The 13,637-nt window shown below is 46.5% G+C and overlaps 1 protein-coding gene across 1 annotated transcript in view; it reads left to right on the forward strand.

Moving 5' to 3' along the window:
* COL22A1 (collagen type XXII alpha 1 chain) overlaps window positions 1–13,637 on the forward strand; it is a 184,942-nt gene that overhangs the window by 34,590 nt on the left and 136,715 nt on the right. Inside the window, exons 4-5 of the mRNA XM_087703563.1 lie at window positions 4,424–4,547; window positions 8,846–9,121. Coding sequence (XP_087559689.1) covers window positions 4,424–4,547; window positions 8,846–9,121 — 400 coding nt within the window. The remainder of the gene's footprint in view (window positions 1–4,423; window positions 4,548–8,845; window positions 9,122–13,637) is intronic.

Here is a 13,637-nt window from a genome sequence, read left to right on the forward strand (position 1 = left end):
GGGGGAAATAGAGATAGGTGGGGTTTTGTAGCCAAAACAAAATACTTTCTCTTGAGAACCAAGGACATTCCCACAGGTGGTCAGAGAGAAGGAATGAACTTACCAGGTAACCGGATGGCACCTTGATTGGAAATGTGACTGATTGTTTGGGAAAGATTAGATTAGATTGTTTATTTGTATGCCGCCCTTTTCCCTGGGGGGACTCAGGGCGGCTCACAATCCAAAGGAAGGGGGGGGAAAACAGACTTTTACATATAAGACAGTACATGATTAAAACGCAACATTCATACCATTCGGGCGGGTTACAATCTTTAGCCCCAGGCCTGACGGGATAGCCAGATTCTAAGGGCTGTGCGGAAGGTCTGGAGGGTGGTGAGGGTACGGAGCTCCACGGGGAGATCGTTCCATTGGGTCGGGGCTACCACCGAGAAGGCTCTCCTCCGCGTGATGGCCAGTCGGCATTGGCCAGCGGATGGAACTCGGAGGAGGCCTAAACGATGAGATCTAATGGGTCGTGTGGAGGTGATCGGCAGTAGGCGGTAGGACAACTTTTAGTTTTAATTAGGTGAAAACCATGGGAACTTTCAGAGTTGGTTCTCACCAGGTTGCGCCAATATAATATTTCCAAAAGAACTATTCTTTGAGGAAACTACCTGCCTCAAAGTTTTGTTTGCTATGGACGTATTACTTGGAACTCTGACAGTGGCAAAGGGGAATTGAAATCAATGATAAAGACACCAATAAGATTTAAGCATACAGCCCAGATTTGCAATTCTCTAAATTTCCACAATATTTAGATACAAGTAATGCTAGGGATGCAGTGACACAGTGTCTAAGACGCTGAGCTTGTCTATCAGAGAAGTTGGCAGTTAAGCAATTCGAATCTCTAGTGCTCCATAATGGAGTAAGCTCCTGTTTCTTGTCCCAGCTTCTGCTAACCTAGCAGCTAGAAAGCATGTAAAAATGCAAGTATAAAAATAAGAACCACTTTTGTTGGGAAGGTAACAGCGTTCCGTGCGCCTTTGACATTTAGTCATGCCGGCCACATGACCAATGGAGACGTCTTTGGACAGCACTGGCTCTTTGGCTTTGAAACGGAGATGAGCACCGCCCCCTAGAGTCGGGAATGACTCGCACATACGTGCGAGGGGAACCTTTACCTTTAATGCAGATGAAGACAAGTGGAATCCAACTTCATTAGGAAAACTGAAGAAGGGAAACGAGGACAAAGCTCTTTAGAAATGAAAGTTTTTCCGAATAAGGAGAGTAGAAAAACCACAGAATCCAGCGGACATCCTCAGCAGACAATAAAAGCTGTGTCTGGGTAAGCCTGAAAGAGAGCGAGGGCTTCATAGGATAAAATAATTTGAAACAGCTCATGTCCAATTAGGTCACAATGATAGCATTAAATGAAACAATGTGTTTTCTGCCCCAGGCAACTGAAATTAATATCATTAGTTCATTTAATTCTGCATTAGCATCTGGCAGGTTTTAAGGAGGGGGGAATTTTACACTGAGCCCTTTCATTCTAGCATATCACAGTAGAGTGGACCTCATTTAAAGCCAACTGAAAAAAAGGGTATTTCCATTCATTATATCCATTGCTGCTTCTTTCATTTCCCATTTGCATTGCATTGTTCTAATCCCTCACTTTCCAATACATGCTGTCAATGATTACTGAAGTAGCAAAATGTCCAAACATGAAAACTTAAGTACCCATAGCTACTGGCCATGGCACCAGATAATCTGTCAATGAAGGAGCTTGCAAACATCCAGGGGTTTCTTTTCAAACCAAGACTCACTGTTTATTTAGTGTGCTTAAGGACATACACATGTGAGCCAGAGGTGGGTTCCTACCAGTTCGCACCAGTTCGGTAGAACCGGTTCGTCAAATCTACTGAACTGGTTAGAAGAGGTTCCACCAGTGGACACGGAAAGCAGGCCACACCTACAGAAGAGGTTCCAAAAAATTTTTAAACCCACCACTCACTCTCTCTCTCACACACACATACACACACACACACACTCACACAGAGAAAGAAAGGAAGAAAGAAAGAAATAAATAAATAAAAAGTGAGAGAGACATGAAAGAAAAAAAGGAAAAAGGGACAGAAAGACAAAAGGAAGGAAAGAGAGAGAGAGAGAGAGAAAAAACACATGGCCGGCAAGCCACTCCCACCAGGTCACATGGCGGCAAGCCACTCCCACAAAGGAGGCCACACCCACAGAGTAGGTTCGAAAATTTTTTGAAACCCACCACTGATGTGAGCTCTAGTAATGAAAGCACAATTAAAAAAGGAAGCAAACCGAAACAGAAAGTAAAATAATGATAACAGCTACAGGAACCAAAGGAACAGAGGTGAGTTGCTCCCAGTTCAGCCCGGATTGGGCAAACTGGTAGTAGCGGCAACGGGAGTCTCCGCCCACTCACCTGGACACTTCTGCGCATGCGCAGAAGCATCATGCGTGCGCGGACTGGTGGAGAAAAAAATGGAAACCCACCACTGCAAGGATGGCTCAGTGGCTGCTGAACTTGTCAATCAGAAAGGTCAGCAGTTCGGCGGTTCGAATCCCTAGTGCCGCATAACAGAGTGAGCTCCCGTTACTCGTCTCAGCTTCTGCCAACCTAGAAGTTTGAAAGAATGTAAAAATGCTAGTAGAAAAATAGGAACCAGCTTTGGTGGGAAGGTAACAGTGTTCCATGCACCTTTGGCGTTTAGTCATGCCGGCCACATGACTACGGAAACGTCTTCGGACAGCGCTGGCTCTTCGGCTTTGAAACGGAGATGTGCACCACACCCTCGATTGGGAATGACTAGTTGATATGTGCAAGGAGAACCTTTACCTTACAGGAACCAACCTTGCAATGTGAAATTCTGAATTACCTATAGAATCATAGGGCTGGAAGTGACCTCCGAGGTCATCCGATTTAATTGAATAACAGAGTTGTAAAGGACCTCAGAGGTCCCCCTGCTTAAGTGGGAGACACTATACCATTTCAGATAAAGGATTGTCCAATCTCTTAAAAGCCTCCGGTGATGGAGCACCCACAACTTCTGAAGAAGGAAAGAGAAGAAAAGGATGAACAGTTGTAAAGTAGATAGACTCAATTACCTGGCAATGTTGTAGTACTGGGTGACCTGAAGGACCAGGGTGGGGACTAGAGGTGACTAAGGTGATTCAGAATAACTAGGGATGATATGATATCAACGTTCCAATATCTCAGGGGCTGTTACAAAAAAGAGTGTGTCAACCCAAAGCACCTGAAAGCAGGGCAAGAAGCAACACAGGTGAAAACTAATCAAGGAAAAAATCAACCTAGAACTAAGAAGAAATTTCCTGACAGTGAAGAATTAATCAGTGGAACGACTTGCCTCCAGAAGTTTGGGTGCTCATCATTGGAGTTTTTAAAGAAGAGACTGGACAGACACTTGTCTGAAATGGTATAGAGATTGTACTAGAAGACCTCAAGGTCCTTTCCAACTCTGTTGTTCTGACTGATAATCCTAGATAAAATCAACTTATGTGTTACACCTATTTTATTGTGTTAAACCTTGTTGACACATAGTCAATCTCTCTCTCTCTCTCTCTCTCTCTCTCTCTCTCTCTCTCTCTCTCTCTCTCTCTCTCTCTCTCTCTCTCTCTCTCTCTACCTACCTACCTACCTACCTACCTACCTACCTACCTACCTACCTACCTACCTACCTATGTTTGTGTGTATCTGTGTGTTTGTGTTTGTTTGTGTGTGTGTGTGTGTATCAGAGGTGGGTTGCTCCTGGTTTGGCCCAGTTCAACCAAACCAGTAGTGGAATTCAGGCCTGGGTTGTAGAACCAGCAGCGACCCAGGCCTGCCATGCCCCCGAACCAGTTCCCTCATCGCCATTGGGCCACCACAATTTTGATTTTTAGTGACTGCACATGAGCAAAGAACAATTTGCATTGAACAGCGCACACATTCCATGCAGGTTGCAAACCAATAGTAAAACCAGCAGCAAACAACTCCTGGTATGTATATATTATGGCAGCGAAACAAATGGAAGAAATTGAGAAAAGAGGCCAGCTCTTCAAATATTTAATACACTAGTCGTTCCTCTTTCTCTTTGGACTGAAAAAAGGGTTATACAATTGGAAGCAGTTGAACTTCTAAACTATTTTTTTCTTTACTTTCCTATTTTGGAGAAGCAAAACTTTTCATACACTCTTGTTAAACTGTATATTGCAGGTATTTATCACCTTCCTTCTTTCTCTGCTACGAGAGTTAGCGATTTCTACATATCCGTGGCCAATTTGATTAATCACCATTCTGTACTGCAGGGAACAAAGAATTTATCTTCCCACGTTATGATTTTGAAGAATGGTTGCCCAGATGTATGTAACCAAAATGGTTTTCATTACTTTCTCTCCTCTCCTCTCCTTTTTCCAGAGATGTTTTCCCGCAAGGACTTCCGGACGAGTACGCTTTTGTCGCCACTTTCAAATTCCGCAAGTCATCCAGGAGAGAAGATTGGTACATTTGGCAGATTATTGACAAATATGGCATACCCCAGGTAAGGTTGCTTTTTCAGCCTGAAAGAAGTTGAGTTATTTCTTTCCAGCTTCTTAGTGTTGGCTTCAGTTGACTGCAGCACCCTGATTAACAAAACCGGTTTGTATGTACTAGCTGGGCTAGGTGCCAATATATAAGAAGGCCTGACTCTCCAAAAATTAAGGAAGATTAGGAGTGGTTATTTAGAGCATAGAATAATAGACTTGGAAGGGATCTTGGAGGCCTTCTAGTTCAACCCACTCTACATGGGGCTACCCTTGAAAAGCGTTCGGAGACTGCAGTTAGTCCAGAATGCGGCCATGCGAGCGATATTGGGTGCACCGAGGTACACCCACATTACACCTGTCCTCCGCGAGCTGCACTGGCTACCAATTGGTCTCTGGACGCAATTCAAGGTGTTGGTTATTACCTTTAAAGCCCTACATGACTTAGGGCCAGCGTACCTTCGAGACCGTCTACTGCCACATACCTCCCAGAGGCCAGTAAGATCCCACAGATTGGGCCTCCTTCAGATGCCGTCAGCCAGACAGTGTCGGCTGGCGGGTCCCCGGAGGAGAGCCTTCTCTGTGGCTGCTCCGACTCTTTGGAATCAGCTACCCCCAGAGATCCGGACCATACCCACTCTCATGGCCTTCAGGAAAGCTGTAAAAACCTGGCTGTTCTGGCAGGCCTGGGGCTGTTGACCTCACTGTTGAGGTCCAGCCCCGATTAGAAAAAATGTATGAGGTGTTGCTATTTTAAACCGTTTTTTTCCCCGTTATGTGTTCGTTATATGTCTTTTTTTCTCTCTCTCTTTTTTGTAAGCCGCCCGGAGTATATTCTCCAAAGCACTTGAGGGTAGAACAAGAAGCAATGGGTGGAAACTAATCCACCTAGAGGAGCAACGTAAAACTGGGGAGAAATTTCCTGACAGTTAGAACAATTAATCAGTGGAACAACTTGCCTCCAGAAATTGTGAATGGTCCAACACTGCAAGTCTTTAAGAAGATGTTGGATAACCATTTGTTGGAAGTGGTGTAGGGTTTCCTCCCTAGACAGGGGGTTGGACTAGAAGACCTCCAAGGTCCCTTCCAACTCTGTTAATCTGTTAAGTCACCAGGAGATGAATCTGATTCAGAAAAGAATGGTTGAAAATAGAATGATCGTTAGGGCTCTTTCCTCCCCAAGGAATCTACTCAGCACAACATCGCAATTCTAAACACAGCACTTTAATTACAACACACACTTTCCCTAACTACAGGCTATTGCTGTGCATCACCTCCACCCTGCTAGGACTTTGCAAGGTGAGGTTGCCAACAAAAAAAAAAGTGTCTTTAATATTCAGTCCTTTCTACCCAGTTTTAAACAAAATTCTTTAAAGTAGCCCACACCCTTTCTCCAAACCCCTTTCTCCGAGCGTTCTTTTGATAATTGTGATGAGGTACGGCTTCGACATGGTTGTTCCTTTCTGTAATTGCTACTAAGCTTCCAGCAAATCTCCAAATACCTGGCAGGACTTCTACCAGGACATGCTCCTCACCATAGCTCGCAGACCTGGCAGTTGAGTGAAAGTCCTCACGCAAGATTGTAACAGCAAGCAAACTGCACGCATCACCTCCGCTTCCCTCTCTGTAGGTGATGTACCTGCATGCTGCGTGCTACACGCCCTTTCCCCATTCCGTTCCTAGCGTTGGCTTTTTTGTCAGCTCAAAAGACTGGGTGGGGTGAAGTTGCCTCTGGACAGCAGCATGTCCTCGGAAGCACCAGGGTGTGGCTCAGGTAACACAGGTATCTGTAACAAGGGCTTGGATGCTTGGGAGTAAATAGCAGTAGACTTAGCAGTAGACTTATATACCGCTTCATAGGCCTTTCAGGCCTCTCTAAGCGGTTTACAGAGAGTCAGCATATTGCCCCCAACAATCTGGGTCCTCATTTTACCCACCTCGGAAGGATGGAAGGCTGAGTCAACCCTGAGCCGGTGAGATTTGAACCGCTGACCTGCTGATCTAGCAGTAGCCTGCAGTGCTGCATTTAACCACTGCGCCACCTTGGCTCTTAAAATGGATGAGTGCGTGTCTGAATGCATGAAGGAAGCACAGGGATGCATTTCTGCCGGGCTGCAGCTGACTGCAGAGTTGCGGTGGCGCAGTGTTTAGAATGCAGCCCTGCTGTCTAATTTCGCCGACTGCCAGCAGTTCGATTCTTACCGGCTCAAGGTTGACTCAGCCTTAAATGGTTTCCAGTCTTTTATATAGCTGTCTAATCCAGCGGTGTAATCCTCTGAAATCTGCTACCAATTCGGTGAGTCTGCCACTGAGCGTTTGCTTTGCATGTATGCATGCCTGAGGTGTGCTCATGCAGCGCTAAAAAATGAAAATTTTGAAGCCTTCTGAGTCTGCAAAGGTAAATAGAACAGCAAGAGAGGGGGGCACACGATTTAGATCAGCTAGAAAGCAGGAAATCTGACAATTCTAGCTAATATAAATTGTGTGCCACAGCTGATTGTTGCCCAGCTGATCGACGAAAATACCAGTTTGCTCGAACTGGTACCATTTTTTACTACTGGTTTTGGGTGAATCGGTCCAAATCGGTAGCATTTCACCTTTGGTCTAGTCCATTATCTTTAACTAAAGCAGTTAATTTTGCCATCCGATTGGGGACTTTCTACATGCTAAAATATAATAACAGATGTTTAACGGAGTTATTTGAAGATTAGTGCCATGTTTAGCTCAACCTGTTGACTGATTTTTCTTCTTTCTTCTTTCATACATGTATACATTTGCAAAAGGGGAAGAGAATTTGTTGCTTTTTTCTTTTCTTTCAGTACCCAGGGTGGATCCTACATGTTAAATATTAATATTTAATATATACATATATATTAATAAGATTAATATCAATAAATATTAATTGAACATCTTTTCCTCCTTTGTTATACACTATTTTTTTTCTTTGTTGTTGTTGTTAGGCTTGAATGTATGTTTCTGTTTTGTTTTATTTTGTTTTACTGTTTTGTGTTTTATTTCCTATGATAAAACAATAAATGTACTTTTAAAAAAAGGTTGACTCAGCCTTCCATCCCTCCAAGGTGGGTAAAATGAGGATTCAGATTGTTGGGGGTCAAGAAGCTGACTCTATAAACAGCTTAGAGCGGGCTGTAAAGCACTATAAAGTGGCATATAAGTCTATTGCTAATGCTAGTGCTTTTCCAAAGTATAGGAAACAATCCTTATTTTACTCCCTCACAGGCTGCAAAATTAACAAAGATTCAGCTTGCTGATACTCAGAATGGAGATAACTAAAAATTTGCAGGCTAGAATGAAAAACTGGAAAAAGAAATCTGGAGTAAGAAAACACCAAACCAAACCATTTTTTTCACAAAAATACCCAACCAGGAGGTGTCCCAAAAAATCATCAGTAGTCTAGTTTAACTTTGGCTATTTTAGATTTTTATGTGCTAAGGCTGGGGAGGGGGATATTTTTATGGCCAAGGATTTCACTGAATGTCTGGAGCATCTTGAAGAAGCTTCTTGGATGAATGAAATGTTTTCAAAGGAAAAAGGAAAGAAAGTCCAGTTGCCTTTTGGAAAAAGCATCTTTGCGAATGTCTGGAGGACGGGTGGATCACTGAAATCTGCAAATCACATTATATATGTCGATGAAGTTCATTGTTCCTGTTGTTTCAATTAAGGCCTGCCTGTTTTAGAACGGACACTATGGATTTCATTGATAACAGCCTCAAAAATTTGAGGAAATTTAGATGTCAGCTTACTACGGGCTCTAAGGGAGCAAAAAAATTGAATTAGTTGCAAAGTTGTAATTTGGGCCAGATCTAAGCACCTCACTGGCCGGCTAGCCGGATATGGCCCCCGGGTTTTGAGTTTGACACCCCTATTCTATGTCATCTGAACATTTCTTCATTAGAACGGACAGTTCACCATTCTGAATGGTCATGCTTCCTTCTTGACTTGTGTCAAGAAGCATGACCATTGTGTAGCATGTTGATCATATACAGTAATAAACCAGGAATAATGCATTCTGAGAATCAGGGACACCCCTAGCTGCAGATCAGAACTTTTCTAAGCTCCTCCAAATTTGATTTACTGCTGTACTAAACCTAGAGTCTTCCATAACATCCTCCCATTTGGTTATGCCAGTTGAAACATGAGTTTTGCGATCCAAAAACATCTGGGACACATAGAGATGGATTCTATGTCTGATGAACTTTGCTCTTATCCTTCTTCTCATGATGGATAGCTCCTTTGTCGGATATTTGTTCCATAAGGAGTCCTGTCCTTACAGTGTTATGTCTGCTTTCCTAAGGTTTCTATCCGGTTGGATGGGGAGAACAAAGCCTTGGAGTACAATGCAATCGGACTCACCAGAGATGCTGTGAGAGTTGTTTTCAGAAACGGGCGCGTCAATGACCTGTTTGATCGTAACTGGCATAAGATTGCACTGAGCATCCAGTCCCAGACGGTCTCCTTATACATTGATTGCAAACTGGTCCAGACATTACCTATTGAAGACAGAGAAAATATTGACATTCAAGGGAAAACGGTGATTGGCAAACGCCTTTACGACAGTGTGCCAATTGATGTAAGTACCAGGGACAAGGTAAAGGTAAAGGTTCATATGCATGCTAGTCATTTCCAGCTCTAGGTGTGGAGTTTGCAGGAGACAATTAGTTCACTTAATTAGTGTGAAGATTTGTTTGTGACTCTCAGAGGCTCCTTGCCAAGTTTTTTTTTTGCACAGTGTTGTGTTTGGAAGATATTGGCCTGGCAATTCTCCAAGCCTGATGAGGTCTGTGGTTATAAATTCACTGTCAGCGTTCCAAATAGCATCCAAAATTAAATCGGAGTCCAAGGCAAAGTACTGTTCAAAGTTCCAATTTATTAAGAGAGCCATGTTGGCACATCTGGGGAAACCCGAATCTGAAGCTTCTCAGTTTTCCCCACCCAGTTGAAAGTTCAAGATCTTGCCCCCACACCCACAAGTCCATCCCATGGTGCAATTTCCCACTGCCATGCTGGCAGTTCCACCCATCCAGTTCCGGTCAGGTGCAGAGGTGCAAAGACAAAGGATGACCTTGGCTTTCTAGAAAGGAATTTTGTTTTGGCTACATAACATTCTACTCCATACTATTCCCTCCTCCCATTTCCCCACAATAGAAACAGCATAGTAGAATAATAGAAGTGTGGCAGGCCAAATATCCAAAAGGAACATGGCTGCAGGCCTGACATTCACTCTTGAAACACTTTTTTCTGGGACTTTGCTGGATGTGAATGAGCAGAATTCACATTAGCTTAATAAAAGGTTTGGACTCCTTTGATCCTGGAAATGTCATCAAAAGAAGCTGTTGAAATGAACACACTTACCAGACTTCTTGCTACTATGGTTAACTCCCCGGTTCATACCATTGCAGCTGACTCCCGAACTCACTTTACCCCCCAGCCCCTCCCCCCCCCCTGGACTACACTGAACTTTTCAGAAGAGCCCCCCCTCAAGGTAGGCCCTCCCTTAGGAGAGGGCAGAAGACACCTTTGGACTACCTTAAACTGAACATTGTGTCTATGAGCCCGTGCAATTTTTAAACTTTTAAATTTTTAAATTTTTACTTTAATACGGTATGTTGAGTGCATGGGATTGCTTGGGATGATATGAATGATCTCACTTTTATTACTATTACTGCTGTAATTTTGTGTTTTAATTATTTCGTGAGGATTGTTTGAGTGAGAGTTTGGGTATGACTGATTCGGAGGACCTGCCGGGGTATACGGGGGTCATCGGGGTGGTTGGGGGGACCACAACCACGGGTGAGGGTCGGAGCATTGCGGTCATGACAGGGAGAGGCAGATACGGCGGGGACTTTAGGGCAGGCCATCATCGGGGAAGGAGGGCTCGCTGTGTCATAGAGATCCCTCCTTCCGGCCCTAGGAGTCCCACTCCAAGGCCAGATGGCGCGGGTGTTCAGGACCCTGGTCTCAGGCTGCTGTCGCTAAATGCCAGGTCTGTTGTTCATAAGGCCCCCCTCATCCGGGACTTGATAACTGATGAGGGCGCAGACCTGGCATGTATTACTGAAACATGGCTGGGCCCTGAGGGAGGAGTCCCCCTCGTCGAGATGTGCCCAGCCGGATTTCAGGTGCTACACCAGCCGAGAGCCCAGGGAAGGGGTGGCGGTGTGGCTATTGTAGTCCGGGAGTCTTTAGTACCTCGTAGGATCCCTGCTCCGGAGCTTTTCGGGTGTGAGTCCCTGCTAGTGAAGCTGGACCTCAAGGGTCAAGTGGGTTTGCTGCTTACGTACCTGCCTCCCAACTGCGTTGCAGCAGCCCTCCCCTCGCTCCTCGAGTCAGTAGCCGAGCTAGCGGTTGAGTTCCCTAGACTTATAGTTCTGGGGGACTTTAACTTGCCTTCGCTCGGTGAACACTCTGATGGAGCGCAGGAGTTCATGGCTTCCATGACAGCCATGGGCTTGACTCAAGTAATTCGAGGCCCAACTCACTCAGCGGGTCACACGCTTGACCTCGTATTCCTCTCGGAGCAGTGGAGTTACGATCTTGGTCTGAGGGGTAATGAGATCATACCCCTGTCGTGGTCAGACCACTACCTACTGAGGCTAGACTTCCGGAGGCCAAACCTCCACCGTAGGGAGGAGGAACCGACCAGCTGGTTCCGCCCCAAGCGACTGATGGATCCTGTTAGGTTCCAGACGGAGCTTGGGGTTATTCCTGATACCCTCGCCCACAGTTCGGCGGAGACCCTCATCGCTGCCTGGCACTCGGCAGCTTCGGAGTCTCTCGACCGGATTGCGCCGCTACGGCCCCTCCGGGTCAGCGGCCCCCGGAGGCCTCCTTGGTTTACTGAGGAGCTCCGGGAGGTAAAGCGCCGGAGGAGACGCCTAGAGCACTCGTGGAGGTCCGATAGGTCCGAGTCGAAACGGGCACTTTTGACAGCATGCACCAAGGAGTATATTCGGACCCTAAGAACAACAAAAAGAACATACATTGCCTCCTTGGTAGCGTCCGCCGAGTCCCGCCCAGCCGCCCTGTTTAGGATAACCCGCTCCCTCCTAAATAGGAGGGAGACGGGGGACTCCTTACAGGGTAAGGCTGAGGAATATGTCCAGTTCTTGGCGGACAAAGTTGCCCGGTTTCGAGCGGACCTGGACTCCACCCCAGTAGATCCAGCCGAGACACAAGGAGAAAACTTGGCAAACCATCTCTGGGTTGAGTTTCAGGAAGTTGCCTCTGGGGATGTGGACAAGGCTATGCGAGCTGTGAGTACCTCCACCTGCATACTGGACCCGTGTCCCTCCTGGCTGGTTGCCAACAGCAGTGAGGTGACACGAGGCTGGATCCAGGCGGTTGTTACCGCTTCTCTTCGGGAGGGGTACTTTCCCACCGCGCTTAAGACAGCGGTGGTGAGACCCCTCCTGAAGAAGCCGTCTCTGGATCCAGCTATTCTTAATAACTATCGTCCAGTCTCCAACCTTCCCTTTGTAGGGAAGGTTGTTGAGAAGGTGGTGGCTCTCCAGCTTCAGCGTACCTTGGAGGAAGCTAACTATCTTGACCCCTTCCAGTCTGGCTTCAGACCCGGTTACAGCACAGAAACCGCTTTGGTCGCATTGACTGATGATCTCTGGAGAGCTAGGGATGGAGGCCATGCTTCCATCCTAGTTCTCCTGGACCTCTCAGCGGCTTTCGATACCATCGACCATGGTATCCTTCTGCGACGACTGCGGGAGATAGGGGTGGGCGGCACTGTCTTGCAGTGGTTCTCCTCCTATCTCTCGGACAGGTCGCAGTCGGTGTTAGTGGGGGGGCAGAGATCGTCCCTGAGGCCCCTAACTTATGGGGTGCCGCAGGGGTCGGTCCTATCCCCCCTACTATTTAACATTTACATGAAACCGCTGGGCGAGATCATCCGAAGGCACAGGATAAAATATCACCAATATGCGGACGATACACAGTTGTATCTGTCCGCCCCGTGCCAACTCAATGAAGCGGTGGACGTGATGAACCGGGGACTGGAAGCCGTTAAAGACTGGATGAGAGCGAACAGGCTGATACTCAACCCAGACAAGACCGAGTGGCTGTTGTGTTTCCCTCCCAAAAATTTGACCACCATACCATCACTCAGGCTGGGGGGACAAAATTTAAACCCCTCAGAAAGGGCCCGCAACTTGGGAGTCCTCCTGGATTCACAGCTAACTTTTGACCACCATCTCTCAGCTGTGACCAGGGGGGCATTTGCCCAGGTTCGCCTGGTGCGCCAGTTGCGGCCCTACCTGAATCGGGAGGCCCTCACAACAGTCACTCAAGCCCTTGTGATCTCTAGGCTGGAATACTGTAATGTGCTCTACATGGGGCTGCCCTTGAAGAGCATCCGAAGACTTCAGCTAGTCCAGAATGCGGCCGCGCGATCGGTTCGCGCACCACGGTTCGCCCACATAACACCGATCCTCCGCGAGCTGCACTGGCTACCTGTTGGTCTCCGGGTGCACTTCAAGGTCTTACTCACCACCTATAAAGCGCTCCATGGTAGTGGATCTGGCTATTTGAGAGACCGCCTTCTGCCAATTACCTCCCTGCGTCTCATCAGATCGCATAGAGTTGGCCTCCTCCGTATTCCATCCGCCAGTCAGTGCCGACTGGCGACTACTCGGAGGAGAGCCTTCTCTGTTGCGGCTCCGACACTATGGAACAATCTCCCCGTGGAGATTCGTACCCTCACCACCGTCCAGGCCTTCCGTACAGCCCTCAAGAACTGGCTAACCCGTCAGGCCTGGGGATAATCTTATTTTGCCCCTCCCGAATGCTGAGTGAATGTTGAGTTTTATTGTTTAATTTACTTTGTGCACATTTCTTTTTTGTATTGTCCTACACTCCCCTTCCTTTTTTGATTGTAAGCCGCCCTGAGTCCCCTCAGGGAAAAGGGCGGCCTATAAATAAACTACAAACAAACAAACAAACAAAAGGGTTTTTTGTCGGGACAAGGAGTCTGCTTTGTGATTTTGTGAAGCATAGGTCAGAACAGCAAGTGACACTATGAGGATTGGCATTATGTCAGCAAATGATCTTGTGGGCCCATTATTTTGCTAAAAAGTTAG

The sequence above is a fragment of the Thamnophis sirtalis genome, unplaced genomic scaffold (assembly GCF_051295495.1).
Source record: "Thamnophis sirtalis isolate CommonGarterSnake01/CBP01778 unplaced genomic scaffold, rThaSir2_p1.2 scaffold_2, whole genome shotgun sequence".
Classification (NCBI taxonomy): domain Eukaryota; kingdom Metazoa; phylum Chordata; class Lepidosauria; order Squamata; family Natricidae; genus Thamnophis; species Thamnophis sirtalis.